Genomic DNA, 27779 nt, shown 5'->3' on the forward strand with positions numbered 1-27779 from the left:
TTGTGTGCGTGTGCAAGTGTGAATTTTCATATTAGTGCAACCCTATTTCTGTTTAATGTTTCTGTAACTTATTTTGTAATTGTACTACGATCGGTCTAAAATAATCTAATCTACCCGAAAAGATTCACACGACAGGGAATATTCTTTACACTTGTGTTTGTGCGATATATCTAGTTTTTTTCTACTTTTTCTCACATCATGACTCAGTTAATTTTGCTCCGATTTTTATTTCCATTTAATTGCTTTATTTTATTTAGATTTTGATACTTTGGTGACACAGGTAAATCTTGCAAATAAAACTAAACAGTCTCTACAATTCTCACCACCCGGCTAAAACTTGAAGAACGTGGATTAAATCAAGTGATCTACGTTGTTGTTTGGCAAACGTTATGCGTTGAAAGTTCCAAAGCCAAGGAATTGACTCAACTGCTCTTCTGGACACAGCGTTGTCAGCAAAGTCCTGGACACACATGTGAACACGGCAAAAGATTATCCATTCAGCCTTCGACTGTCGGGGCAAGTAATAAGTATTCCGATTTAAAGCTTTCGTGACTGCAGGGATTCATCTTCTTGGTTCTTTCGGTAAAGTCACGTAGAAGGGAAATAATAAAATAATAAAAAATAAAACATAATACAATAAAATTCTCACGACGTTTCGGCCACAACACAAGCAGCCGTCCTCAGGTGAAGACAGAGCTGTCTGAAAGACAGCGCTCCAATGAACACTGCTAAGCTTGGCAGCGTATTTTAAGCTGGGTGGGAGAAGAGCGCCTTGACAAAGGAGTTTACATATCAACAGATGAATTTAGCATTGAATAAGCTGTGTTAATGTGAGAAAATTAGCAGGATGTTAAAGTCAGAAATTAGCATGTAACTGGGAGATTAGCATGATGTTAATGTGAGGAATTAGCATGTAACTGGTCACGGAAGTAGCTATGTTAAAGTCAGAGTTTACATATCAACAGAGGCATTTAGTATATTGACGCTGAAAAACTGCAACCACCCACTATCATACAATAAGCCGATGTGAAAGAACTAAATATACACTACATCAATATAATGAATGTACTCAATATATTTTCTCCAATTAGCTGAGCTATTAACATTAAGCAACTGGGTATACAATACACTATATAATGACTATCATATAGTGAACCGATAAAAAACTAAGATATGAACTACATCAATATAATCTCCAATAAGCTGAGCTACTAACAATAAGTCATTATACATTACACGTCAATGTCGCATAAATTATTATAATATGCCTCCATCTAATCTTTTTTCTTATGTAGTAATTACTCAGGAGGCTTGACAACGGGATCGGAGGCACACTTATTTATTAACACAACTTGTATATAGTTAGCGAGTATACACAGGACCTAAGGGGTAACGTCCCCTTACTCGGCTAACAGGGAGACACAACATCTAAGCCCCGCTAACCTAAGCCCAAGTCCTCCACTAGGGAGCTAGGGGAGGCTACCTGTCCCAGCCCTGGTCAAGCTGGGATCCGACCCCCTGAGTTCCCAGACCTGCTCGTCAGTCTGGGCTCTCGGGGCCACGCCACCGGCTTGCCCTGGTCGGCCCTGATAAGGACAGCGAGCCAGGGGAGCTCCGGGGCCTATTCTAGCTGGTCTTCCGTCTTCGCTGGTTAAAGCTGATACCTCGACCTCGAGCCCTCCGGCTCACCCCCTCTTATAGTCCGCGGCCCCCCCGGGAGGGGCCCGTGGGGGATGCAGGTGCGGACGTCGGTGTGGCCACCTCCTATGTGTACGGCCCTAACCACGCCCCTTGTGTTTGTTTGCCATCCGCTCCCATACACAATTACACCTCTACATCACCCCCCCCCCGTACAGCTCGCAGCCGTCCCCGGCTGCAACAAAACCAGAATAAAGGTGCATGCCTCCCCAAAACCGTGTGTGCCTCGCGTAAATTTAACAAGAACGATAACAGTCATAACAACAACAACAGGAACAGGTAGAAGAAGAAAGAGAAAAAAAATAACCCGGCGCACCCTCCCGAATAAATACCCCATTCCGCAAACCCAACATATATACACGCGCTCCGGATGCCCCTCCCCCACTGTCCGCAAGGGCCCCCCAACGGCCGACCTCACAATAGTCTGCGCGTTTTGGCGCGCGTTCTCGCGGCGGGCCCGTCACAAGGGCTCGACCCGGCACGCTCAGTGGTGGTTGGTGACGGTCCGGGTGCAAGAGAGTCTGGCGTCGCTGCCGAGTGACCCCCGACCCCTCCGGGAGGGGTTGGCGGGCGTGGACCCGTCACTCCTGTTGCACCTGGAGATGGAACAGTTGATGTCATGTTAGGCGAGAGCAGCGACGTCGGGGAGTCGGCGGACCCCTCACACGTTTGGCCATGCGTGTGTGTGTGTGAACCACGGGCCGGCGCAATGAACGGTTTCAACCTTGAGGGGTGCACGTACCACCGACGCCTCCCCCATTTGACGCGAACACATTGCGGCCGTAAGACCTGTACGACCTCCACTGGCCCCCGCGACGGCCGTACCAACTTTGACGAGGTTGCCAGTGGCACCTGGGGACAGTGCAACCATGCCCTGTCCCCTGGTTTCCATTTGAACACATGTACTTCCCCAGCCGAAGCCTCTCGTTCGCCTTCTGGCGGAGTTCAGAATTTTGCACGGCCGCTTCCCGCGCCTCAGACAATTTGCTGATGTTAAATTTAACGTGTTCGGACAAGGTAGACTTCGCCTGAGGCGCCGAGAGCTTCAGCTGGGTCGTCACAGGGGGGTTAGCCTCGCGGCCATACATTAAAAAGAAAGGGGAAAATCCGGTGGCCGCATGGGGAGCCATCCTGTAGGCCTGCAACACACCGGCTATGCGAAGGTCCCAATCTGTCTGGGATTCGGACACCTGTTGGGACAGCATAGACGTGATGGTCCGATGTAGCCGTTCCACCATCCCGTCAGTTTGAGGGTGATACGGGGAGGTCCGAATTTTCTCCGTACCCAAGAGGTCGCACACCTCGCGGAGGAGTTTTCCCGAAAAATTCTTACCCTGGTCAGTAAGCAGCCGTTCCGGAGCACCTTTGTCGAGGACATAGCCCTGGACAAAGGCCTCCGCGATGGCTGCTGCCGACTGGTTGGCCAGGGGCCAGGCCATAGGCCATCTCGTGAAGTATTCGACCCCTGTCAATAAATACCTATTCCCCCTGGGTGTAGCGGGAAATGGCCCGAGTATGTCTAGCGCAACGAGCTCGTTAACCCGGGAAACCTTTATGGACTGCAGCGGAGGGTTGGACCCCCTAGCTGGTGGCTTTCGCTGCGCGCATTGCGTGCACGACCCCAGGAGATCCCCCACGTCCTTTGCCATGCCCGGCCAGAAGAAATCGAGCTGGAGCGTGGCAAAGGTCTTGTGAACCCCCAAGTGCAGAAGCCGCTCATGAACAGCCCATACCACCTTACCCCTCAATGCTGCAGGCACCACGAGCTGCTGGCGGCGGGTTTTTCCGTCCCAGTGCATTAAAAGACCCTGGAACAACCCCCACGAGTCAATGTTCGCCACCCCCTGCCCAACCCCCCCTGCGCGACGGCGCAGAGCGAGGAGGGAGGTGTCCTCCATTTGGAGGCGTCCCCATTCCGCGACCGACAACCCCAGCAACGAATCCCTCCCTTCTTGCTCGATAGGACCCGAAGCCAAAGGCGCATCGGCGGCGGCCACGAGGACCGAATCGGTGGTGACGTTCGGGGGCCTACAACGCCCCGAACCCAGGAGGCAAGCGCACTCCGAAGTGGGTGGCAACCGTGACAGGGCGTCAGCGTTCGTGTGGCGGACGCCCTTACGATATGTGGTGACAAAGTCGTAGTCCTGGAGAATCTCCAACCATCGAGACAACTGGCCCGATGGTTGTTGAACCCGCAGAGCGTACTGTAGGGCCGCATGATCTGTACGGACGGTGAAACGCCGACCGTACAGATATGGGCGGTACTGCTGAATGAAATAAACAATTGCCAATAATTCCCGACGGGTAACGCAGTACCGTTGTTCCGCTGGAGACAGTACCCGACTACCGTAAGCCACCACATGCTCTACGCCCCCAATGAGTTGGGACAGCACGCCCCCGATGCCCGTGTTACTTGCATCTGTATCGAGCAAGAAGGGTTGTGAGAAGTCGGGGTAATTCAACGGCGGAGCCCCCACCAGGGCATTCCGGAGGGCGTGAAAAGCAGCCTCCTCCTCCAGCCCCCAATGAAACCTGACTCCCTTGGACGTCAAGGCATGCAATGGTTTCGCGATCGTAGCGAAGTCAGCCACAAACCGTCGATAGTACGACGCGAACCCAATGAAACTCCTGACCTCTCCCACCGAGGTGGGAGTCGGCCAGGAGCTGACGCATTCCGTTTTGGCGGGATCAGTGGATATCCCCGAGCGCCCAACAATGTGACCCAAATACCGCACCGATTCGCGGAGCAAATGGCACTTCTGCGGTTTAAATGTTAAATTGGCAGCCCGCATTTTGAGAAAAACAGCACGCAGCCTCTGGAGGTGTTCCTCGAAGGATTTGCTAAAGACGATGACATCGTCCAAGTAAATTAAACACGAATCCCATTGCAAGCCTGCCAAGACCAGTTCCATTAACCGCTGAAAAGTTGCCGGCGCAGAATGTAAGCCCATCGGCAAGCGGTTAAATTGGAAGAGACCTTGCGGTGTCCGAAAAGCAGTTTTAGGTTTTGATTCGTCATCCAGAGGAAGCTGCCAGAATCCAGATAGTAAATCGAGGGTGGAAAAGAATCGCGCCCCCGCCAAGGCATCGAGCGACTCATCCATTCGAGGAAGCGGGTACGCATCTGCCACAGAAATTTTGTTCAATCGCCGAAAGTCGACACAAAACCGCAGTGAGCCGTCGTGTTTTTTCACCAAAACGATCGGTGCGCCCCACGGGCTGTTGGAAGAGGAAATGATATCGGCGGCTAGCATGTCATCAACAGCCGATTTGACATGATCCTTTTCGGCGGGACTGAGCCGAAAGGGATTTTGGCGGATTGGCGCGCTGTCACCCGTGTCAATATGGTGTCGCAGCAATTTAGTACAACCAATATCAAATTTGTGTTTACTAAAAACGTCGGCAAATTCTTTCAGGAGAACTCGCAGCTGCGCACGCTGCGTGTCGGACAGATCCACAGATCCCGCGCAAAGTGCATCCAGCCATCCGTCATCACAGTCCGAATGCGGTCGCGACGGAGGATCGGTGGTTACCTGACCCACGAGTGGTTCCTCATAGGGCGCCGGCGTTGCGTGTGCAAGCACGGTCCCTTGAGGAACCACGGCCGTTCGCGATCCTACATTAAGGACTGCAATGAAGGGGTCCCCATCCCCTTTCACCATGGTCTGAGCCGCTAGCAAATCGGGTCCATTGACCCCGGCCCGAGATGGTCCCAACAAGACCCCCCGATCCGCAACCCCTTTAGCAAACGGCCGACGCAACCTAAGAGGGACGAGCATCTGAGCCCCCGGGGGTACGCGCACAGTTTTTGTCACGAGCGCCTGCACGGTGGCAAACGCCCGACGCTCCGTGGTGGGGGAAGACAAAAATGTAACACGTCGGCCCGATGGGAGCTCGATGCACCCCTGGTCAATCAAGATACGGATGGGCATTTTGGCCAAGAAATCCGTCCCCAACAGGCACGGAACCGCGAGTGAGGAGGAAACCAAAACAGGCCCGGATAATTTAATGTCTCCAGTGCAAATTTTGGCGCGGATTTGCCCAATAATGCCCAGCGAGCCCCCGTTAGCAGCATAGCATGGCACGTCAACAGGGAGCAAGGGACGACTTTGAACGGGAAGGATGTTATAAATCAAATCAGATATAATGGTCGCCGATGCCCCTGTGTCAATTAAAATCCGCACCTCTACCCCATCAATATGACCGACCACAACCGATGATCCCGCCGACGCAACAACGACACGATGGGCGAGCTCCGACCACTGACCCGGTTGGAGCGCTCGCCGCATTTCAGAACAATCGCGCGCGATGGGCGGCGATTTTCGAACCCTGTTCAGTTGAGCGCGTGAGTGTGTGTCGGATGTGTGCATGGGCCAAACGTGTGAGGTGCCACGACTCGCTGTATTTCTCTGCTGGAGCTTGGGTGGAGACGGCGTGGCGTCCTGACGAGGTGTCGCTCCGCGCTGACGGGGAGCCCGGCATCCTGACGCAACGTGGCCTTGCAGGCCACAGTTGTAGCAGCGTGTGAGCGCCCCAGATGGCCTGGGCTGCTCCTGGCGGCTCGGTCCATTCCGAGCCTGCGGTGCCGCCGATCTCCATTCCCCCCGCCGCTCCACCCCGCAGACCTCCTCTGATGGGAGGGCGGTGGCCGCCATGGCATGGCCGGCCACCCCCTTGGCAGCCTTGCGACGCAGGGACCGCAAGCCCCCGTGGATGTGGCGCGCGACCAGCAGGGACGACATCTCTCCGTCGTCTTGAGCCAAGACGGCGATGTCCAGCTCATCGGCGAGTAGCAGCAGCTTTTCAGCCACCATGGCGTCCACTCCCTCCTCGTCCATCCGCGGGAAAGCTGCCTTTGCCAGGGCCAGGAGAGCCGTTCGGAAGGCCAGGGGCGATTCGTTGGCGCCCCGATGCCGATCGTGGAACAGCTGCCTGCAGTCCGAAGGCGGCCCATAGACGGCTGACAGCAGCTGCAGCGCCAGGTGCAGCGTGGCGCGCTTTTCCTTAGGCGCCGAGGTGAGGGTAGCCAGGGCGTCGTCGTCCAGCATCGCCGGCAGCGCGCATAGTGCCTCGGCGTCCGTCCAGTTCGCCATCTCTTGATGAGCGATGAACCGCCTTTTGAAGCCGCCCCAATCTCCAGCCGCTCCCACGAACTCCTTGAGAGGCGGCAGTCGCTGTTGTAAGGCGACGTCCGTGGCTGCGGATCTCGCTCCCTCGTTCCCAGCCGACGTTACAGTGTGGGCGGGCTGTGAGCATGGCATCGCCGGTCGCTCCGTTGTTGACGCGCTGGCCGGCGTTGATGATGTCACGGCTCGTGCTTGGCCCTCAGCAGTCACCTGACGCAGGCCGGCCCCACCCTCTGCTCGCACTGTAGTGATGGCGGGAAATTTAACCGCGAGCCGCGTCGGGGTGGCGGGAAATGCCGGCGTGCGTCGGCTGCTGCCGTCTTCCCGCGCAGCCCCTCCAGCTCCCAGCCGCGTGATCTCCTCCAACACGGCGGCCGCGGCATAGAGCAGCTCCGCCAGGCGGGAGTGAGCCAGCCGAAGTCCCTCGGCCGACGCATCCCCCCCCTCCTGTCGTAGCGGCGCGGGTGTACTCGGCCCCGGCTGCTCCGATCCGACCTCGGCCATCTCTGGTGGTGATTCGGCCGCGGTGTCCTCCCTCTCCGACTCCCTGGTACGTGTCGTCCCTCGTGTGTCCATCTTTGGACGTTTTACTTCTGACACCAGATGTAGTAATTACTCAGGAGGCTTGACGACGGGATCGGAGGCACACTTATTTATTAACACAACTTGTATACAGTTAGCGAGTATACACAGGACCTAAGGGGTAACGTCCCCTTACTCGGCTAACAGGGAGACACAACATCTAAGCCCCGCTAACCTAAGCCCAAGTCCTCCACTAGGGAGCTAGGGGAGGCTACCTGTCCCAGCCCTGGTCAAGCTGGGATCCGACCCCCTGAGTTCCCAGACCTGCTCGTCAGTCTGGGCTCTCGGGGCCACGCCACCGGCTTGCCCTGGTCGGCCCTGCTAAGGACAGCGAGCCAGGGGAGCTCCGGGGCCTATTCTAGCTGGTCTTCCGTCTTCGCTGGTTAAAGCTGATACCTCGACCTCGAGCCCTCCGGCTCACCCCCTCTTATAGTCCGCGGCCCCCCCGGGAGGGGCCCGTGGGGGATGCAGGTGCGGACGTCGGTGTAGCCACCTCCTGTGTACGGCCCTAACCACGCCCCTTGTGTTTGTTTGCCATCCGCTCCCATACACAATTACACCTCTACACTTACATCACACTATACCCCGTATTATAAACTGCCATAGACAGACCCCAACATTGAATTATACACTGCGTTACTATAGACTATAATAATATTAGACTTGTAATATTACACTATGTATTATTCTACCAACCCTACTGTATACCACACTGCTGTATATTCACTATGCAATTACGATACTATATATTACCTCGTGAATAATCTTAAACATTACACTGTTATACTATGTATTATACAATCTGCTATAAACCATTCCATTGACCGTCGCGTGAAATGCACTAAGAGGCAATGCCAGCGAATGGACTGCAGTCTGATAGTCACCGTAAAACAAAATCAATGAAGACCCGAAATGGTTTACCACGTCCTTCCAATGATTGCTGAGCCAGACTTCATCTTCTCGGTTGAAATTGTCTCTGTGTTTGTATATGTGGATTGCCTCGTGAACGAATCTCTCATGGTAGCCGGATGGCTTGCAGAGAACCTCCGTCTTGGAGAAGTCAATGTCATGTGAACCCACTGAATAATAACAGTGATCTGCCACGGCTGAGGTGTTCGTCCTACCGTGTTTCAGGTCTGCTTTATGTTCACGGATTCGGTCCGAGACATGTCTTTTGGTTTCTCCAATGTAACTGCTACCACAGAGGCAACTTAGTTTGTAGACGCCCGGGTACTGTATGTCTGGAACCACATATTTTACAGACGGGACCAGATCACGGGTTTTATGTACTGTGTTGAATCGGACCTGGATCTTGTGTTTATTCAGGATTTTGCAGATCTTTTTTGTGACCCCCGCAAATGTAGGGTAAGGTGATGGTTTTGAATGGCTCAAGAAGATCCTTCTTCATGGTTAGAGTGATGGTTACTCCACCTACATAATCCTGAAAGCTAGCAGGAAGTACCTGGCTTGCCTGGGGGAAATACATATTTCTAAATTTGTCTTCTCTCTTAAAAAACATAACATATACATACACAAACACTAAGCTTTGTGAATGCATTCCGTTTGTCTGTTCATTTGTCCGTCAACAAAATTATAAGAGGCTTGCAGAAGTCCTGAATCGAAAAGTAATAGAAAGTGGGGGGTAAATAGTTGATCTAAAAGATTTACAAAATTGTGTGATTTAATTAGTTTACATTTGACGGAGGGTAAAAACAATTATCGTGTTTTCGTTCAGGGGCTTAGTGTGTTGTATCTGTGTACTTTGTTGAAACGTAAACCCAACAATTTGTCAGTTAAAAGCGTTGCAAGGCGTGTGCAGACAGAGACAGAGAGACAGACAAATAAAACATTTCTTTCATAGGTAAGATTCTCATCATTATGATGATGATGACTACTACTACTACTACGGCATTATCATCTCCCTGGGCTTTACCATTCAGTTTTGCGGATCACATAGTACAACTTGGGCTGGCAGAATCCGTTAAACTCGGAGAACATGGCCATGCTGTATGCACCCATGTTGCGGAACAGCAGCCAGTCGCCCACGTGCATCTCCGGCAGTTGCGTGCGCTCCATAACGCAATCCTGCCCATCGCAAGTGGGGCCCCACAGTGACGACTCAAACACTGGCTCCTCCGGATCCACGTGCTGCGCAGCAGAGACAGAGAAAGGAAGACGCCCGCGGACAGCGCTGAGGCAGGGGTCGGTGGGGGTAGAGCTTTATCGAGCTGGGGGCCGTGCAGGGAGTCCGCCACTTCCTGGGCCACTAGAGCCAACCCGTCATCCCCAGATCGGCCTTCGCAGCTGCTGGACCTTCCCTGTGTAGGGTGTCCATAAGAATAATCATCCATTCCTCTTCTCTTTAATCCCTCTATCCAATGGCAGGTCTTTCGTCCGCGTTACATCAATTTTACACAGAGTTCCGCAGATCAACGCTGCAGCTCAAGGGAGGGAACGACACAGTCAATGATAAATGCCGACCGGAATGAGTGACGATACGGTCTGCTTTTGTCCGTCGTGCACTCTGAGGCAGTGACAAAGTTGAGCCCCCAGTGCATTTGCTGCAGACGATTTGCGGTTTCACCCCACGTCCTCTCCCTGGTTAAACTGCGGCGGCGAGAAGTTAACTACCTCGCCTGGCATACAGGAAGGTGTGGGTTCGATTCCGACCCTGACGCCTGTATATTTTACCCTGGGTTCTTCGGCTTTTTCCTCCACATTTATAATTAACATTGGTTTACATTATTTGGCTGCTATACATTTCAACACTATACGCCACTTCACTGAGCTATCAATTGTGGCTAGGTGACTTCTGCAAAATAGCTATATAGCTCAGTGGGCCGTATCTGGTAAAAAATAAAATGGTCTGGAAATATTACACACCATCCGCTTCACAGTGCATGTGAAAGATCTCGTAACATCATTCGAAAAAGAGTAGACCATGTGTGGCGGCGTCACAGTCTTCCTAATTTTATATATTTGAAGGAAAAAAAACCTGCAAATGACTTAGTTGGGAAACACATAGTAACAATGTCAGTACTGTATCAATATTGTCCATCTCATTTGTTCTGCCTCTCTCGTGCTGTACGTACAGTACTGTTTTGTCATGTATGTATGTTGAACTTCTTTCGCTCCGTACATAGGTCAACCGTGATAACCGGAAGTGCGGGGGAAGGACAACAAACTAAACACAAAAAGCAGTTCGAAAGAAGTGAGTTTTTAATCTATATTTAAAAGTGCATAGCTCCAGTGGCTTCCTAATATCAGAAGAGCATTCCAGATGGCTGCAGAAGCACATCTGAAAGTGCATGATGCAGTGACCGTCTTTGTTCGATGGCTAGCCAAAGCCGCTGTGAAGATGACTGGAGTTTGCATGGTTTGTGCTCTTTGATAAGATCAGCATTATTGAATATAAACAATCAAAAAGCAATTTAGATATTCAGGTCCAGTTTATTGAGCCAATTCCTGGCCTTTGTGGAGGCAGTGTGTGTAACTTCTCCACTCCTTTGGAATTAACCTGTGGGGCAGTGGTTTAGGATATGGTTCGTGGTTGTCTAAAGAAATTGGTTTTCAATCTTGACGATTTCAAAGTGCATAGCTCCAGTGGCTTCTGAATAAAATCGTTTCTGCGAAGGTACCACGAATTTCGTTTGAACCAAGTGCAGCCGTTCGTGTTTGTGATGGACCCGATCTTGTCAGTGCGGTGCGTTACTTTTAGTGTCTCTGTGACCACCTCTTCGATGCCATTGATAACGAGGTTGAAGGAGCCAAATATTCCATCATTCATGTAGTACATGTACACGGGCTCCCCAACACCTGTGGGGCGAAAAAAAATCAAATAATTTTGCACGTTTAGCACTTGCGCTTTTCTCACAGCTCTCGGCCATCGCCAAGGCACCATGTCATTGAGGGAGTAAGTTTCATCGGGTAAGGGGCGACCGTTGCTTGATGGCTTTACCCAACCATGTAATTGTGCGAGTAACATTTAAATATGGCACATTTGGGGCCGAGGCCGTCGGCACACATCGGGCTATTCTTTATCCTTTAGCGATCTGTTTTTTTCATCTTGCATTTGTTTTTCTATGTATTGATATTTGCACGGCTGTCTTAATTGTTGGGCGCTACAAGCGTTATAGCGGCTTGCCTTTTGCCCGTCATCGTGCATTTTAATTCACTGAACATTGCTGTCTGTATGGCAGTGTCGACGTATTAAACCTCTGCTGTTTTGGAGGGGTTTCCTGTCATGGGAAATTATATCCACCAATGTTGCTTTGTTCAGATGCAAGTCTTTATATTCTAGAACACCGTCATACTGAATGTTCATATTTGTAGTTCATTTAAAATGGTCTGCTGTTTTATATACAACAAACCCTTGCCCATCGCGGAGGTTGCGTTCTTGAAAATTGCCACAATCGGCAAATCCGCGATCCGCAAAGGCAAATGGGAAAACAATTGGGGTTGTGGTTCACGGCTCGTAATGCTACCCTACATAGGGGATTGACAACACAAAAATAACGAGGGCCATTTTTTTCGAATTCGGTACAAAACTCAATATTTTAAGAGCCACAATGCATGTGAATACGTACATGTATAGAGTACTTACGTGCACGAACGAAGAGGCGGTCAGACACATGCACGAGCATTATGGGGACAGCGGAGCCGGCGAGAAACATGGCTCCCTATTGGCTGAAAGAGCGCACCGACGAATGAGCTCACTCGCCGTTGGTGGAGGGAGACGAATGATATCAGACGTACCTCCCCACGCGGAAGGTGAGAGAGATCGGAAGGTGTGCGCAGCAGCAAATGGGAGACGCGAAGAGGTGTTACAAGGGACAGGGAGGAGATATAAATGATTGGAAAGACAGAAACGGGAGGAAAAGAGTGGGAAAGAGAGAGGAGAGGGCTTGGGGCGCTTTAGATGGTGGAGGTTGAAGTGAACGCATGCTGCAGAAGATAATACAATTTTCTCGCGCCTTTTCAACTCAACTTACGTGTCGGAGTTTGTTACACGTACGTAATGTTACGAAGTGGTCCGTAAAGAGCTGCATGCGGCTCCGGGGCCACAGGTTGCCGACCCCCTGCCCTACATCAACCCAACCATTAAACAGGGAGTATTTGTAATGTAAAATGTGATTTCGATTTAGGGAAAAAAAATCGTGGGTAGCTGAACCTCACTGCCTCCTCACTGGATGCCAGGAACACCGCGTGACCTGGAACCCACTTGGGGGTTGCGTGGGAGATATGCCACCATGTGTATTCTTCTGCGGCAGCATCATCGCAAGCAGTACAGTTGGAGTACCTGTACAGGAATCTCGCGTTTAACCACGAATGGATAGGCCACGGGGATACGATAGGAAAACTACCCTCAATAAATTTGGCGTGAATGGTTAAACCCGCGATGGGTGAGGTTTTTGTTTAGATATGTCCTCATTATGGTCCATGGGTCAGAGTAAAAGTAATAAAGAAGTAAAAATTGGTACCACCTATTCGTACCGTTTTTTTAAATGGACAAAAGAGTAAATTAGTTAATAATCCCACTAATTTCAAACGGTTATCACGTAATTAACTGTTATTGGCCCCATAAATGAATTGAAACCGCTAAAGCTACGCTACCTCGGGTAGTACCAACAAGTGAAACATCTGGTTTGGGGTCATGGACTCAATTAAAATGAGCACCATGGATTATGGGAGGTTTTTGCTGGATCCTTGCCATTCTCTGCCAATGAGGACGTGCAACTACAGATGTCAGGTTAACCTGCACCGTTGGCCAGCGGTTTTTCGAGTGTCTTCTTGGCGATGACGTTGGTGGCCAGGGTGAACGCCGACATGACGTAGTAGCGGCCGGGTTCACTGATGATGTTCACGCCGCAGCCCGCGGGGAAATGTGTGTCCAGTGCCAAGTTCACGATGGCCACGATCTGCGAGCAAGCGTGGAGAGACGTATCAATGGCACCGTTTTTTGCCGGTATCAAAGTTAAAAAAAGAACACGCTTTACGCCGTTCCGAGCTATTAATGCTTCAATATTTTCATTGCCTTTGTGGCGTTCGCCTTTTTGGCATTGTTCTCTGGTCTAACACTTCACTATTTGACTATTTACTATTTTTTTTCTTTTACTAGGTAAGGTATGCTGAGCTATAGAGCCCTTTTTCAGAAGCAACCTGGCAACAAATGATAGCCTAATTAAGTGGCTTACTGTGTTTACATTTATAGTAGCCAAATCCTCGAAACGCATGCTGATTATAAATATGGAGTAAAAAACTGGAGGACCTGAACACTGGTGAGACAAGGCCATAAAGGAGGCCGTTGCTGGTGTCGGCCAATCAGTTTCAAAGACAATACATATGTTATCAGAGCATGTTGGCTTGCATGTTCACCACAAGTACATGTGGTTCATGCAGACTTGATTCCTTGCAAAAGGTTTCTATTTGGTGTTTGAACATCTTAACGCCTCCTGTATTATTACTGGAAAGAGTTAAGCCTTTATTTTTTTTTTATTGAGATGGTATAATTATGTCTATTCAATGTGGAGATACATACCCTAGTCTTAGTGTGTCTTTAAGGCATTTAGATAATAATAAAACTGCCACCAACTTCACCTGGTTCTGTAATTACACAAAATTCATAAATTCACAAGAGGAAATACTTTGGGAAATAACGTGGAATATTCTGTTTTACTGAATCTGTGTGTACCGCTGGGTCTACATGTGTCTTTTAACTGCTCGCAAAAGGTATTGCTTTGAAAATCCGAAAATATCAGTCACAGTGTAAGGCCTCCACACGACGAACTGACCTCATCAAAGTTATTCCTGACATGTTCATTGTAACCAGGAAAGCCTCCTCCAATGTCCAAAAGGGTTAGTTTCACTCCCAGTTCAGCCTGAAAATGGACACTTCGCTTTAGGTTTAAAAGCAGACCACATCTCTAGGCAAATAAGTGATGTCAGGTCAAGAGGTTATAATGACCAATGCAGGTGAGGCCACCACACAGAGCTGTGCGATTATGGTCACAAGGAGGATTTAATTATACCCATGGTGCAGAGCCATCTCAACACCGAGCGACGCTCTGTGTAGATGGAGGGAAGAGGGGCCCAGGAGATAGAAGCAACAGAGGTATACATTTATTTTACAATTTATATTTTTTATGTTTTTTTTCCCCTTTTTATTCCCGCTGCACGATCAGCATCATGCAACGAGACAAATAAACAAAATATAAAAACAATCTTGCCGTGTATCTGTGGCCCATCTGAGATTTTCACAATAAAAAAAATCCTTCAAGTGGTCTTGTTACATTTACACAATAGGGAGTGCACCAAAAATTGGTGTTTGTTGCACGACAAATAGAGATGTTTTACTTGTCAACTGGAATTGTGTCTAATTAAGTCAAGAAAGCACTTTCTTTCAACAGGATAGGCTTTTTGTGCAGCCATTGCCGAGGCCTTTGCCTTGCTGCACTTTGAGAACCCAGTTTAATCACGGGCAGATGACACCCAGATTCTAACCGAATGTCTCAGATACGGACACAATAATCTCTCCTGTGTCACTCGGCCACCTCCACTTACAGCGATGTTGAAAACCCTTCGGGCATCAGCAATGGATCGCGCAAAGGTTTCTGGCTCATTGCAGATGCTTCCAACATGGAAACTGCGTAGAAGCAAAAAGGCAAAATTACTTGAATAAAACATTGAGCGATCATCAACACATTGAAGAGGTTATAACTTTAAGAGGCAATTGCTAAGTCTGGTTAATGTAATGTTTATGCAGATGTTGTGATGTCACTGGTGCCGGCCCGGGAAGGTCGTGGCTTGCGATGTTCCTACGTCGCGGACAGCACTGGGTGAGTTGCTGTGTGATGCCGGCTTTACTTTAGCAACGGCGTGTGATGCACCGTCATCGCGTACACTCCGTAGATGGGTGTAGTACCAGCCCTAGTGGTGCTTGGTGAGCACTGGATAGCGCGGGCACCATGCATAGCGTGTTGTACAGGCTCCCACAAGGGAGAGCGGGAGAGTGTCAGCCCAGGGACAGGGTTGCCCCGGGCCATGGCACTCTAGTTAACCCCGTAGACACGTGATTCGGAGTGTCCACAGAGAGGGACCCAGGTGGGGGGGCTAGGGGGTAACCACGTGTCCGAGGAGAGCTCTCGAGAGGGATCGAGAGGGAGCTAGAATGTTCGAGAAGGCGGGCGGGGCCTGGGCGGAGCCAGCCCCGACCCGGGAGAATATAAGGTGGGTCCCGTGAGGGACCGAGGTCACTTCAGTCTACAAGCTGGAAGCTCTACGTCCTACAAGGCATCAACACGTGGCCGGGACCCAAGTAAGGGTCCGACCCTTCGTAGCTGTAACTCCTCCGTATAGTGTAGCTAGCTGGGTGGTCACCACCCTAGGCTGTATCTGGTAAAGGGGCAGTTACCCTTTTGTATTTACGTATTATAATACATGTGTTGCCTCTAAAGAATAACGTCTGCGACTCAGTTGGACTCACTACACATCTTATAGTGACTCGTGGCTATTAAAAAAATATCATGAATAAAACGAGTTGGTCTGTGGCCGCACCTGTGCATATTTTTGCGGCCTGTTGCATGTATTTGATCCTCCACTTTATTTTACTTAACCTAAGTGTTTTTATTTTGCTTAATGGTCATAGTTGAAACACTCATTCCCCCTCTGTACGCATAATACTGTAGCTTTTTTTAAGTCGCTGTAATTTTATTAGCGATCCACGGGTTTGCAGATTTTGGGACTTTTAATTGGACATGGCTTGTTTGAATGACCTCTTCAGGCCCCGCTCCTTCCTCTATAGGCCCAACTCCCTCCTATTTAGACCACCACCCACTTTCTCCCATGGCCCACCTCCTTCCTGTTTAGGACCCGCCACTTCCTGTTTAGGTCCCACCCCCTACCTTTAGACCCTTCTCCCTTCTCTTTAGTCCCCATCCCTTCCTGCGTAGGTTCCGTCCCTTTCCTTTTTAGGCCCCGTCCACTTGTTTAGACCACACACCCTCTTCTGTTTAGGAAGCTCCTCTCTTAGGTTCCACCCTTTCCTGTATAGGCCCAACCCCCTCCTCTTTATTGACACCTGCTTGCTAGGCACCCACCCTCTTACTCTTTAAGCCCTTCTGTGTGGGCCTGATCCCCCCCTCCCACACACAGAGTTAGGCTGGTTTGGGCAGTGCTGTGGAAGAATAGGGTGGGGGTGTGGAAGGGTAGGGTGGAGAGTGTGCCCCCACAGAGGTTGTAGTGGTGGGCAGGAACAATAGGGGAAGGAGTGGGACCACTTCACGATAACCAAAATCACTCTGACAACAATACATCTGTGTGAGCGTATATGGTATCTCACCAAACTTTATCGGTATATTATGTTTTTCACTTAACGCGGCACTTTTCATGAACGCATCGACCATGTTAAACGACGACTTACTGTATAAGATCCACCCTTCCCTTATCTTGAACGCACTGGATACGATGAAAACACCACCATGGCAACAGATGGAGATGGCAAGTGGTTCAGCCGATACAAAATCTCTCTCCGTTATAACCGACGACGCGAAACACTCCGTAATTTTGCGCTCACCTGACTCCCACGACAAGTAGACCTAGGCCAAATGCCGTCTCCAGCAGCTGACGGCTCGACTCGAGGCTGACTCCGAACTTATTGCTCATCTTGTGCACAGACCTCGAGTCGTTGGTGACGATTCTTAACACGAGCCTGAAGGGATCAGAAGATGCGTGATTTGGGTGGGGAAGCAGCAGCATGAAGTGGGTAACGATGCTTCGAGATATTGAGCGATCCCCGTCAACCACCATTCCGCGTCGTGACTCCGTAGCTGTAAGGCCCCAGCAGAGCCTCGCATCACTGGGCAGGCCTAAGGACGACACCCAGTAGTGGAGGTCTAGAGGTCGAGGTCAGGAGGGAGTCACACGGTAGACGACTAAGCAAGCTCAAGCATTGGGTGGGGGCGGGTGGAAAGTTATGAACACAAAACGTTAATGAATAAAAGTGAATAATAAAAGGAAAAGAGAAAACAGGAAAAACATAGGGTTAGCTGGCACAGCCTAGACCCCAGCAGGCAAAAAGTAATGCAGTGAAAAACAGGCACGACCTTCCACGTAGGGTGGCTGGCTCCGTGCTCACACAAGGCATTGGGGGAGCCCTGATCTAGCGAGCTGCGATCCCAACTCAGTCTTAAGTTAGTTTGATCCTAATCAGAAAATCCATCGGTCCATCCATCGTTTTATCAACGAAGTCAGTATCAGAATCTTTATTTCAACTGGAGGAATCCGATGAGCTATGAAGCTCTTTTTCACAGATGTCCAGTATAGAAGTGCAAAATATAGGAAAAGGTGAATTGTGTCCATACTCAAAGTCAAAGTCACAACGTTGGTTCAGGTACAAATAAGCAAACACGGATAGGACAATGAATCTCAGCAAAAGGCCTAGTTGCAGAGCTTGCGTATCCGTCAATCCAATGCGTCTGTCTACAAGGTGAAAAAGTAGCAAAGTTTGTTCACAAAGTCGATTTTGCCCATCCGTTCGCGTTTGTCTTCAACCTGGCGTTGGGGTTAATGCGGGCGACCTTGTGCAGCTCAGCATCGCTGTCGAACGTCATGAGGTCGACGCCGTAATTGGCCGCGTAGCGCAAGTGCGACGCTTGCTTGCAAGGGTTTGCATAGATGATGCGGTCAGCGCTCACGCCGAGGCTCTGCACCAGCGCTATCTCCTCCTGCACGCGCGAACAACCATGAACGAGCAACCATTATCAACACGCGAACAACCATTGTTCGCGTGTCGCTAATGTCGCGAACCATTAAATGCACGTTAAATGAGTCATCGTCATGTTTCAAAAAATCTGCCGGAATTAATATACTATTGCAATTTTAACTCGTATACTTTGTTTTAAAATGCATTTATTTTCAGTGATTTGCACACCTTTCCTGTATTTTGCACTCATATCGATTTTTGTATTTTTTGTTGAAGCTTTCTGACCCACCCCCTACTGGACATCCGTGAAAAAGAGCTTCATAGCTCATTGCATTTCTCCAATATGAATAAAGATTCTGATTCTGAAACAAACATCATGATTATCATCATCAATGAATAGCAATGTTTACAATCGTCATTAGTTAATTATGATAATAAGGTTCATCATTAATACAAAAAATTATATGGTATGAGTAAATGTTATGAAATGTATGGTTATAATTTCATGACAAGTTTATTCAGTGATTTTCTTTGCTATATGTGTACGGACAGTCCTCGGACCTACGCCAGGTTACGTTACTGGAAAAGGTGCCGTAAGTCGAAGCGATGCAATAGGGGGTTACGTTCCTGACCAAGGGTTGAATGTTCAACTTTTTATGGATAGGAATACAAATGGTTTTAAAATCAACTAACAATCATATTTAAAGTACAATAATAGCGTTTCCCAAGCTCCTACCTTTTTTAAGAATTACTTTTTTTTTACTGAGGACCGCATGTGTATGTACTAACACTGACCACACACACACACACCATACCTTGCTAGCGCAGTCAAAGCCGACGCCCAGCGTGGCGAGGGTGTGTACGATGGTCTGAGTGTTGTTGCACTTGACAGCGTAGAAGGGCCGCACACGTGGCAGGGCGCTAAGCCAGCGCAGGTGCTTCCTCACGATGTCCCCCAGGTCCACCACGTAGAAGGCATCCTTCTCGGCCTGGCAGGTGTGCACAAAGACACAGATCCCTCGTATAGCCTTAGCAGAATGTTGGGGCGAGTGCTGTTAGTGGGCACCTATGCAGGCCAGCACGGCACACGAGGGGGTGGATGGCCGACGCCACACCCAGCCGCCTTTGTCTCCCCAATGCTGATTGTTACACACCATACTAGGTACTCATTTTAATGCTGAGTCCATCTAGGGGTGGCCCAGGACTGATCATGAGCGGGAATGAAACAGGCATGCACACACACACACAAGTCCAAATGGTTCGCTGCTTGTTGCAGAGGATCATGGTTCGAATCCAGCAGTGTGTTTATTAACCGTAAAATTACTATGCTGCCGTCAGTTTCACAGTCGATGTTAAACATCCCGTGATGTCATTTGTAAGAGAAGGCCTTTGTGTGCCAACGTGAAACCCTTTTTTTCAGGTTGCATTTTTTACATGGGTGATGTACTCCACAGTCGGGGGATGATAGCTATATGCACATGGCCTGCGATCCAGCACTGTGGAAGCGAGGGTTAGTGGATCGCACACATTTTACCCTGGCTTAACCAGGTGAAGGGGATACAGCAAAGTGCAGACTAATATAATGTGTCTCTTCTCGATGGCTTAGAGTGCTGCTCCCTCGCATGTATGAGCTTTCGCCAGGCATTCCGATTTCCTCTTACATGTGTAGTGTTCTAATTCACAGACACTAGTAGGAGGTACTCTCTCTTTTATTCCGGCCTTCACAGCCTTCGGGGATAACTACATACCGGGTCGCGACAGCCAACATGCTGCCAGATCCACAGCTTGAAGAGGGCAAATATCACGAAGACGACGGCACAACGAGTTCCATTCCAGATCGCAGCAGCCCCGACTGTGAGTCACAGCTCGCCTTTTATCCTGCCCAGTGTGGCCAGGCTCCACCCTCGGTCCCACAACCCTCTGGATCCCCCAGAGGGCTCCGTGCCTTGCCCACAGGTCCAACTGGTAGAACGGGCTGTTACCCCTAATTCCATTGTCTACCAATCTCCAAGCGGCACGCGCTACAGTGACATTGGGGATGTTACTGTATGGTGCCGGCCCGGGAGGGCCGTGGCGTGCGATGTATTGTCATCGCGTACACCCCGTGGTGGGTGTAGTACCAGCCCTAGCGGGGCTTGGTGAGCGCTGGGATAGCGCGGGCCTCTACACATAGCGTGTAGTGCGGGCTCCGACAAGGGGGGGCGGGAGAGTGTCAGCCAAGGGACAGGGTTGCCCCGGTCCATGGCACTCTGGTTGATCCCGTAGACACGTGATCTGGAGTGTCCACAGAGATGGCCCCAGGTGGGGGGGGGGGGGGGGCTAGGGGGTGACCACGTGTCCAGGGAGAGCTCTCGAGAGGGATCGAGAGGGAGCTGGAACGCTCGCGAAGGTGGGCGGGGCCGAGGGCGGGGCCGGGAGGAACATAAGGTGGGTCCCTGAGAGGGACCGGGGTCGCTTCGTTCTACAAGCTGAAAGCTCTACGTCCTACGTCTGAAGAGGCATCAACACGTGGCCTGGGACCCGAGTGAGGGTCCGACCCTTTGTAGCTGTAACCCCTATGTAACGTGTAGTTAGCTGGGTGGTCACCACCCCAGGCTATATTTGTATATACGTGTTACAATAAATGTGTTGCCTCTGAAAAATAACGTCTGCGACTCAGTTGGACTCACTACACATGTATAATTGCTTATGATTTGGATGGAAATATGTTTACGTATAAAGGACTGCAGAGCTTGGGCAATCGCTGGTAGTGCTAGCTCACCGCCTGGCTGCCGCCTTCTGGCTTGATCTGTGGTTCCTCACCAATCGTAAGATGCAATTTGCATGCATAACAAGGCGTTATAAAACCAAACATGATTATTATTATTATGACTTGCCGCTGAGAGCACAATTAGAATAACATGAGGGGTGGGGGGGTGAATATTAAAATAAAGTTTGAAATGAAATGTGAGTGTAAAACATGACTTTTCCTCTAACATCCCCTACTATCGGCTCGCAGGGGAAGCCGTGTTCTTACCATGGCCTCACCCTCACTAATGGATCTCACCACCTCTACCAGGTCAGTTTCATCGTCCAGCACCTGCAGGATTCTGGCCTCTCCTGTGAGCACGAGAGTGGCATCAGTGGTAAATTGTTACTTTATGTTTCATAATTTTTAAATGTGAGGAAGCAAATAGAAAAAAAATCTGAAATACAAAAAAGAATAATTTTATCAGCAACAGCATGATAAAGGCATAATTATCTTCAAAACATGTCAGTATCAGCATGATCAAATTGCACCATTATGCAAAGCATCGTCATATTATAATAATTGGTTTTTTACCCTTTTATCTGGCAACAAAACTGACACCTTTTTACGAGGAGTCATGTTTGCATAAGGGTGAAAAAACAATTATCATATTTTTTTTTACTGGCAAATGAGGTACCAATGGCATCGTCATATTAGTGTCGAAACGGGCGAGAACGATCATGCCATGGTGTTATGTATCACTGTCGATAAATATGCGGCTCTGCAGCTGCAGCGTTTCCCGTAGGCTCTGATGAGACGTCACCCTATTTCCACCCCCCCCCCCATTTTCCACAAAGCACCCCCTTTTTACCAACCCGTTAAGGGACGCACTGCCTCGACCTCCCTCTTCACCCACCCAAGCATCACCTCTAGCGTCCATACCACGAGGAAGCCAGCTCAGCCACCCACCCTCACCGGGTTTGTCCTCTCCGACCCCCCCCCCCCCACTTCTGAGGCTCCTTTGCGGGGAAGTTGTAAAGAATATGGTCCAAATTGTGGTCTTCCTGAAGTTACGGAGTTTCAAACCGTTGCGTTTCGTGAAGGCGATTGACCGCATGTCACAAGGCAGGTCGTTTGCGATGAAGAATGGAGCGCTCGGAAAGCACATCTCGCCTGAATTCCATTTAAATTGATTCTTGTATTCGATTCAAATACACCGGGCCCTGCCATGATAATGTGGAAATTCAACATTGTTATGACACAGCGTCTGCATTGTGGCCACTTTGCCGTATTTCCATTACTGCTCGCATCCAGGGCGGCAGGGTGGCAATGTAGTGGCATGTCTTTCTCACTGTGGTCGCGTGGGTTTTTATCTGGGTCCCCTGGTCCTTCCCTTTACATTTACAACATGCGTTTAGAGTACGTGGCTGTTATTCATTTCCACGTGAGACGCCACATTTGTGGCCAGATCGTTTCTGAAAAATAACTAGCTCAGTGGGCCTTACCTGGTAAAATAAAAAATAGTTTAAATAGTTTAAAATAAAAGTTCCTGGGTTCGATTCCCGACTTAGACGCCATGCTGTGTGAACCTTTGCACGTTTTTTTCCCTGTATATGAGGGTATTGGCCAAAACATCTCAATGCTGAAAAGTACCTGCACGTTTTTCAATTGGCAGCTACCTCAAGTGGGGTGTTTCCTGTATAACCATGCGTAACAATGGTGGTGATAATGATGATATTCCAGACTGACTAACAGGTGGGTAAAGCATCACAACCGACTTGGCCTGGACTCCTCCTGTCGACACTGGGCAATCGAACAAATTATTTCTTGCACAGGAATAATACATAACGAAACTATCAATATGGGGCCGTCCATAAATGACGTCACGCACCTAGGGGGGGGGGGGTCAGACATTTGTGACGATGTATGACGAGGGGGGGGGTTGAGAAATGTGACGTCACGTAAAAATGCGCAACTTTAAATAAATATAGACAACACGTTCTACTTAATTAATTCGACTTTTTAATACATGTTTTCTCCTACAACATCAGAGTGCAGCGCCACACTAAAATGGCAATAGTTTAAAGCGATTTGAGCATGTAACATTTTGGGGGGGGGGACAGAGCTTTGTGACGTCATATTTGAGGGGGGTCTGACTTTTTGTGACGCCGTGTGACTGACGGGGGGGGGGGGGGGTAAAAAATCGTCCAAAATCGCGTGACGTCATTTATGGACGGCCCCTATGATTTAGTAAAAACGAATACGCTTTACCCTTTCCAGCAATAATGGAGGTGTTAAGATGCTGCCTTTGTGCTGTTCGCTTTTTGGCGTTCTCTGGTCCAACACTTGTGAAACCAGTCCCCCAGAGGAGGCCGTCTCTGGTGAAGGCCAATCCGTTTCAAAGAGAATGCGTACATTATCAAAGCATGTTTGTTTGCATGTTTTACCACAAGCATGTGTAGTTAAAGCAGATTTGATGCCTTGCAATAGGTGTCTATTTGGTGTTTTACCATCTTCACACCTCCAGTATTATTGCTGGAAAGGGTAAATCCTATTCTTTTTTCGTTATCTTGATATGAGCAAAGTATCCAGAAGATTCGTTATTTGGTGATGCTGCTGCTGCGTCGACCAGTAGTACCCAAGCACAAATAGCAAAAGAAAAACGAAGCACATTCGTTGAAATATTGGCAGATATGTTAAATTTAGCTTCTGCTGCTTCTTACGTATTTAATTCTTATATTATGTTTTAATATTCTTTGGTTCTTTCGGTAATTTGAAACACTGCCAATACGCTCACCAACTTAAAAACCAGGCTACAGTCTACATTATAGACTGCCAGTACACTGACCGCGGTTAAGAACCAGGCTACAGTCAACATTATAGACTGCCAGTACGCTCACCGAGGTTAAGAACCAGGCTACAGTCTACATTATAGACTACCAGTACACTCACCAAATTTAATAACCATTGCTACAGTCTACATTATAGACTGCCAGTACAATCCGATTAAGAACCAGGCTACAGTCTACATTGTCTTTTTTAAATTTGTTGTTATTTTTATTCACTTTATTTTTGGATTATTTTTCTATCTTCGTTACTTTACCGAAAAAACAAAAGAATATGAATTCCTGCAGTCACTAAAGTTTTAAGCAAAAATGTATGTTTTAATAGTTAATATATTTGACGTATTTCTTATCATGTAACGATAACGGCAATAAAATAACACGAATAACAAAAAACCTGCATGTATCACCGCGCGTTATTGACGAATTACAAGCTAGTGTCAACGACATGGAGTTGGACTTGTGTGTTGTCGAATTGATTGTCTGTTGTGTGCTTGAATGACTGCGGTACCTGTAACAGCAGAACCGGAGGCTTCGTTAGCAGCCATCGTGGAATTCCTTCTACCAGCAACAGTCACAGAAGTAGACCCATGTTCCTGGTGACACTGTGGGTTATAAGCCGACAAATAAAATCCGATTATTTAACCCCCTGCTAAATTAGCCCCCTCATAAATATTGTAGTCTGTCATGTAAGTTGGCGTGTGTGTTGCAGTGTGTCGCGTACCATCGTGCAGTGCCCCTGGGCAGCTTTGGAACGCCCTTGGCGTAGGTTTATTTGTCGACGCAGCGCGACGCTCCGTATCGCCTCTTCCAGGGAGCCGAGTTCCACCAGCAGGGAGGGGGGGTCACCCCGTAACGAGCGCGGAACTGAGTCTCGCGCCGTGCGTCTCCAGCACCGCGCTCGCTGCCTCTGCCATCTCCGGGTGGGCCGACAACCCCAGATGCTCGGCTGCCTCAGCCACTGCTCTCAGAGTTCGCTCGACGGAAGAGATCTCGTGTAGTGTCCGTGACATTCAAGATGGGCTCCTGCTCGAGAAAGGTTTTGCCCTGGCTGGTGTCTGTGTAGCAGGGGCGGTTTCTTCATTAGGGCGATTGGGCGACGCACCACCAATGTCATTCAACCACAGAGTCACGCTAGCCGTCACTGTCAGCCTCTGGGTATAGTCCAGGGGTCGACAACCAAAATAACAAGAAGAGCCATTTCTTTCCAATTCGGTACAAAATTCAGTATTTCAAGAGCCGCAATGCATCTGAGTACATACTGTACATACGTACATATTGTCAAGAAGCAGCCCGTAAAGAGCCGCATGCGGCTCCGGAGCCGTAGGTTGCCGACCCCTGGTATAGTCCAATCAGCGTCATGCTACGTTCTGTGGAGTACCGCCTCTTTTTGGGCGATTTCCCTCCAGCTGAGAATCGCCCCGAGTGGTCCCATAGACTTACATTCAAAGATGTTTTTTTTTCGAACGGGGGCGCTGCAATGCATTCTCTATGGCTTCCGGGAGGGCTCGCCCTAACGTGCTTACGTCATCATACGTGCTTACGTCATCATACGTAAGCACGTTTCATCCAACAATATAATTTGTCGCCACCTAGTGGAATCTTTAATCAAATAAACTTGAGTAGTTTGTTTTAATAGTGAGTATATAAACAAACAAGATGTATTGTAAGAGTCACTTTAGTTTTCATTAATATTAAAGAAGTGAAGTTGCCTTTACATGCTTAAGCTGTTAATTTATCCATTGCATGGGTGGACCTTATCCATCCAGACATTTGCCCCCCCTGAGAGATTTTGCAGGAGCCGCCACTGCTGTGTAGTGTTGTAAATAACAGATGAATAAACTCCTTTAAGGCACACACAGGTTTATTGTCTTTCTTTCGACACGGTCCCTACACACAGAGGGATATACAGTTCCCTCACCCGTAGCCTAAGGAGGTACAGCCTCCGTACGTGGCGGGACCTATAGACGGGTCTGGCTGCTAGCCCAGGGAGGTACAGCCTCCGAACTGGCGGGAACCACACAGTCTACCCGTACCCTAGCGTCCTCCGGCTGGGACCTAGGGGAGGCTAGCTTGATCCACTGCTGGTTTGGTGGGTTCCCTGACCACTGGTCGCGCAGAACCTTAGCTCTTAGAAGAGCTGGAAGGCTGGGGAGCCAGGGTCCTGCCTGCCAGGACCTATTCTCCCCTGACCACTGGAACACGGAGCCTCAGCTCTTAGAAGAGCTAGACGGCTTGGTCCTGGGTTCTATCTTCTTCAGCCCGGGCTTCGATCTTCGTGTGAGGAGAACTGAGCCAGAGCTCTCAGCGCTCTGGCTTTTATACCGGTTTGTGGCTGGGCTTGTCCAATCCCACGCCACTTTGTGGACCCCTCTGATTGGGCCTTCCCAATCTGTTGTTTGGATCCTCTTTCTGTCAATTCGATCCGCTCTAACCTCTCACTGACCCCTACCGTTTACCGAGGGAGGCAACGCTGTAACGTAATGGCGGGAATCCCTTCTCGCGCACCGCTCAAAATGGCGGCCGCCTGCGTGGACTGCATCTCCCGCGCATCCCGTGGATGGGACGTAGCAGCGGCAGAGTCTTCTCCTCGTGGCCCCGATCCTCCGACTCGTTTGGCCAGCTCGTCCAGGCCCATATCTGCCACGAGTACTGCCACGGCAGACAGCAGATCGGCCAACCGCTGGCCACGCGCTCGCCTGTCTCTCCCCGCAGCCGGCGGAGTGGTGAGGTCGCGTTCCTGGCGCTGCTCTGCAGGCCTAAATCCCTCGTGGTCCATCTCCAGACCCGCCTCTCCCGGGGCCGTCTGGGGGATCGCTCCCTCCTCATCTTCCTCCTCCGAAGATGTTTTGGTAGGTTGTCTTCATCTCGTATACATTTGAAGCCTATGCCAATCCTAGCAGTAAGTATTTTCACTTCTGGCACCAGATGTAGTGTGTATCTGACGAGGCGCACACTGAAGTCTGGAGGCACCTCGATTCATTAACACTTTAACAGGCTTACAAGTTAACCATACTCGAGGCTATTCTAGACCCCATAAAGGGAGAGGGGGTTCCTGTCTCACTGAGTCCCTCCGACCGACGTTCTCCGGCTCCCCCCCAGCGCGACCACCAACGGACAGCTCTTCCGCTAGACAACCATGATCACTCCCCCTCCGTCCCTCATATCATCCTCGAGCGTGGCCTCGCTCCGTCTCTCGCCACGTCCCTTCTTCGGTCTCTTGTGAGGGAACCGGAGCCAGCGTCACATGGCCCCCGTTTCCAGGCCTCCTTCACCACTGTGTCAGCACGTCCTCTCTCTCCGACGAAACCCCGCTTTGCAGGGCCCGCTTCTCCGACGCGTCCCAGTCGGCCCCCATCGAGAGGTAAGTGCGCATTCACTTACCCGTTGTGGTAGTATTCAGCTTATACGCCACAGAGACGCTATTTACGTCTCTACATCTGTGTTCCTGACTGGGTTGTCTGGAACTGGAAGGGCGAACTGCTGCTCGTCTCCCACCCAGTTACTTTGCTCTGGATGTTCACCCCATTGTCACTCAACCTATCAAACTCGCCGTCACTGTCACCTCATCCATCACGCACACAACACACCCCTAGACTGTGTTAAACAATGGCAATTCCCATATTCTGTTAATTTATTTTCCTCCAAAATACAATATTCTGCAATTTCATATTGTTCGTATCACAATGTCTTCACCGGTCAACCGGAGCTTAAAGTTTTCTGTCCATTTAGGACAGCAACTCTTTTACAAAATACATTGTAAAACTATTCATTTTGTTGATTAGGTCAGGCGTTTAAACCAATCCTTGTCCCATTACTGCTGCATCTTCTCCATCACTCATCAAAATGTTTAATCATTCAGCATTAAACCTCTTTTCTGATTACATGGTCATACGAGCGTGGCCAGTGTGGGCTTGCCTGTGACGAATCACACTTATAATTGCGCACTATGCAACGTTTGGCATCATATGCGACGCAAAGAAACCGTTTTATATTCCAGTTCGCAGCTGCATGTGGCTACGGGTAACCAGGTGCGTTTTTGTTGTTGTATTATAAGTGAAAGGCAATGATGATCAGGTAAAGTACCATGATGCTCACGTGCA

General features: G+C 49.5%; 1 protein-coding gene across 2 annotated transcripts; it reads right to left on the reverse strand.

The window, feature by feature from the left end:
* Positions 1-222: 222 nt before the first annotated feature.
* On the reverse strand, positions 223-24674 carry LOC144731449 (ornithine decarboxylase-like). 2 transcript variants are annotated; one of them, XM_078612509.1, is made up of 12 exons: positions 24401-24674; positions 24188-24281; positions 21122-21204; positions 18921-19094; positions 17955-18127; positions 16978-17112; positions 14967-15048; positions 14198-14284; positions 13168-13324; positions 11119-11222; positions 9340-9554; positions 223-460 (listed from the first exon to the last, which is right to left on the reverse strand). In XM_078612509.1, the coding sequence occupies exons 1-12, from the start codon at positions 24401-24403 to the stop codon at positions 388-390; spliced, it is 1380 nt and encodes a 459-aa protein (XP_078468635.1). In that variant the 5' UTR covers positions 24404-24674; the 3' UTR covers positions 223-387. The 2 variants fall into 2 exon arrangements, with proteins under 2 accessions (XP_078468635.1, XP_078468626.1); XM_078612500.1 differs by having other exon boundaries at positions 13162-13324.
* Positions 24675-27779: the final 3105 nt, after the last annotated feature.

This window comes from Lampetra planeri, chromosome 2 (genome assembly GCF_965212315.1).
Source record: "Lampetra planeri chromosome 2, kcLamPlan1.2.h2, whole genome shotgun sequence".
Lineage (NCBI taxonomy): Eukaryota > Metazoa > Chordata > Hyperoartia > Petromyzontiformes > Petromyzontidae > Lampetra > Lampetra planeri.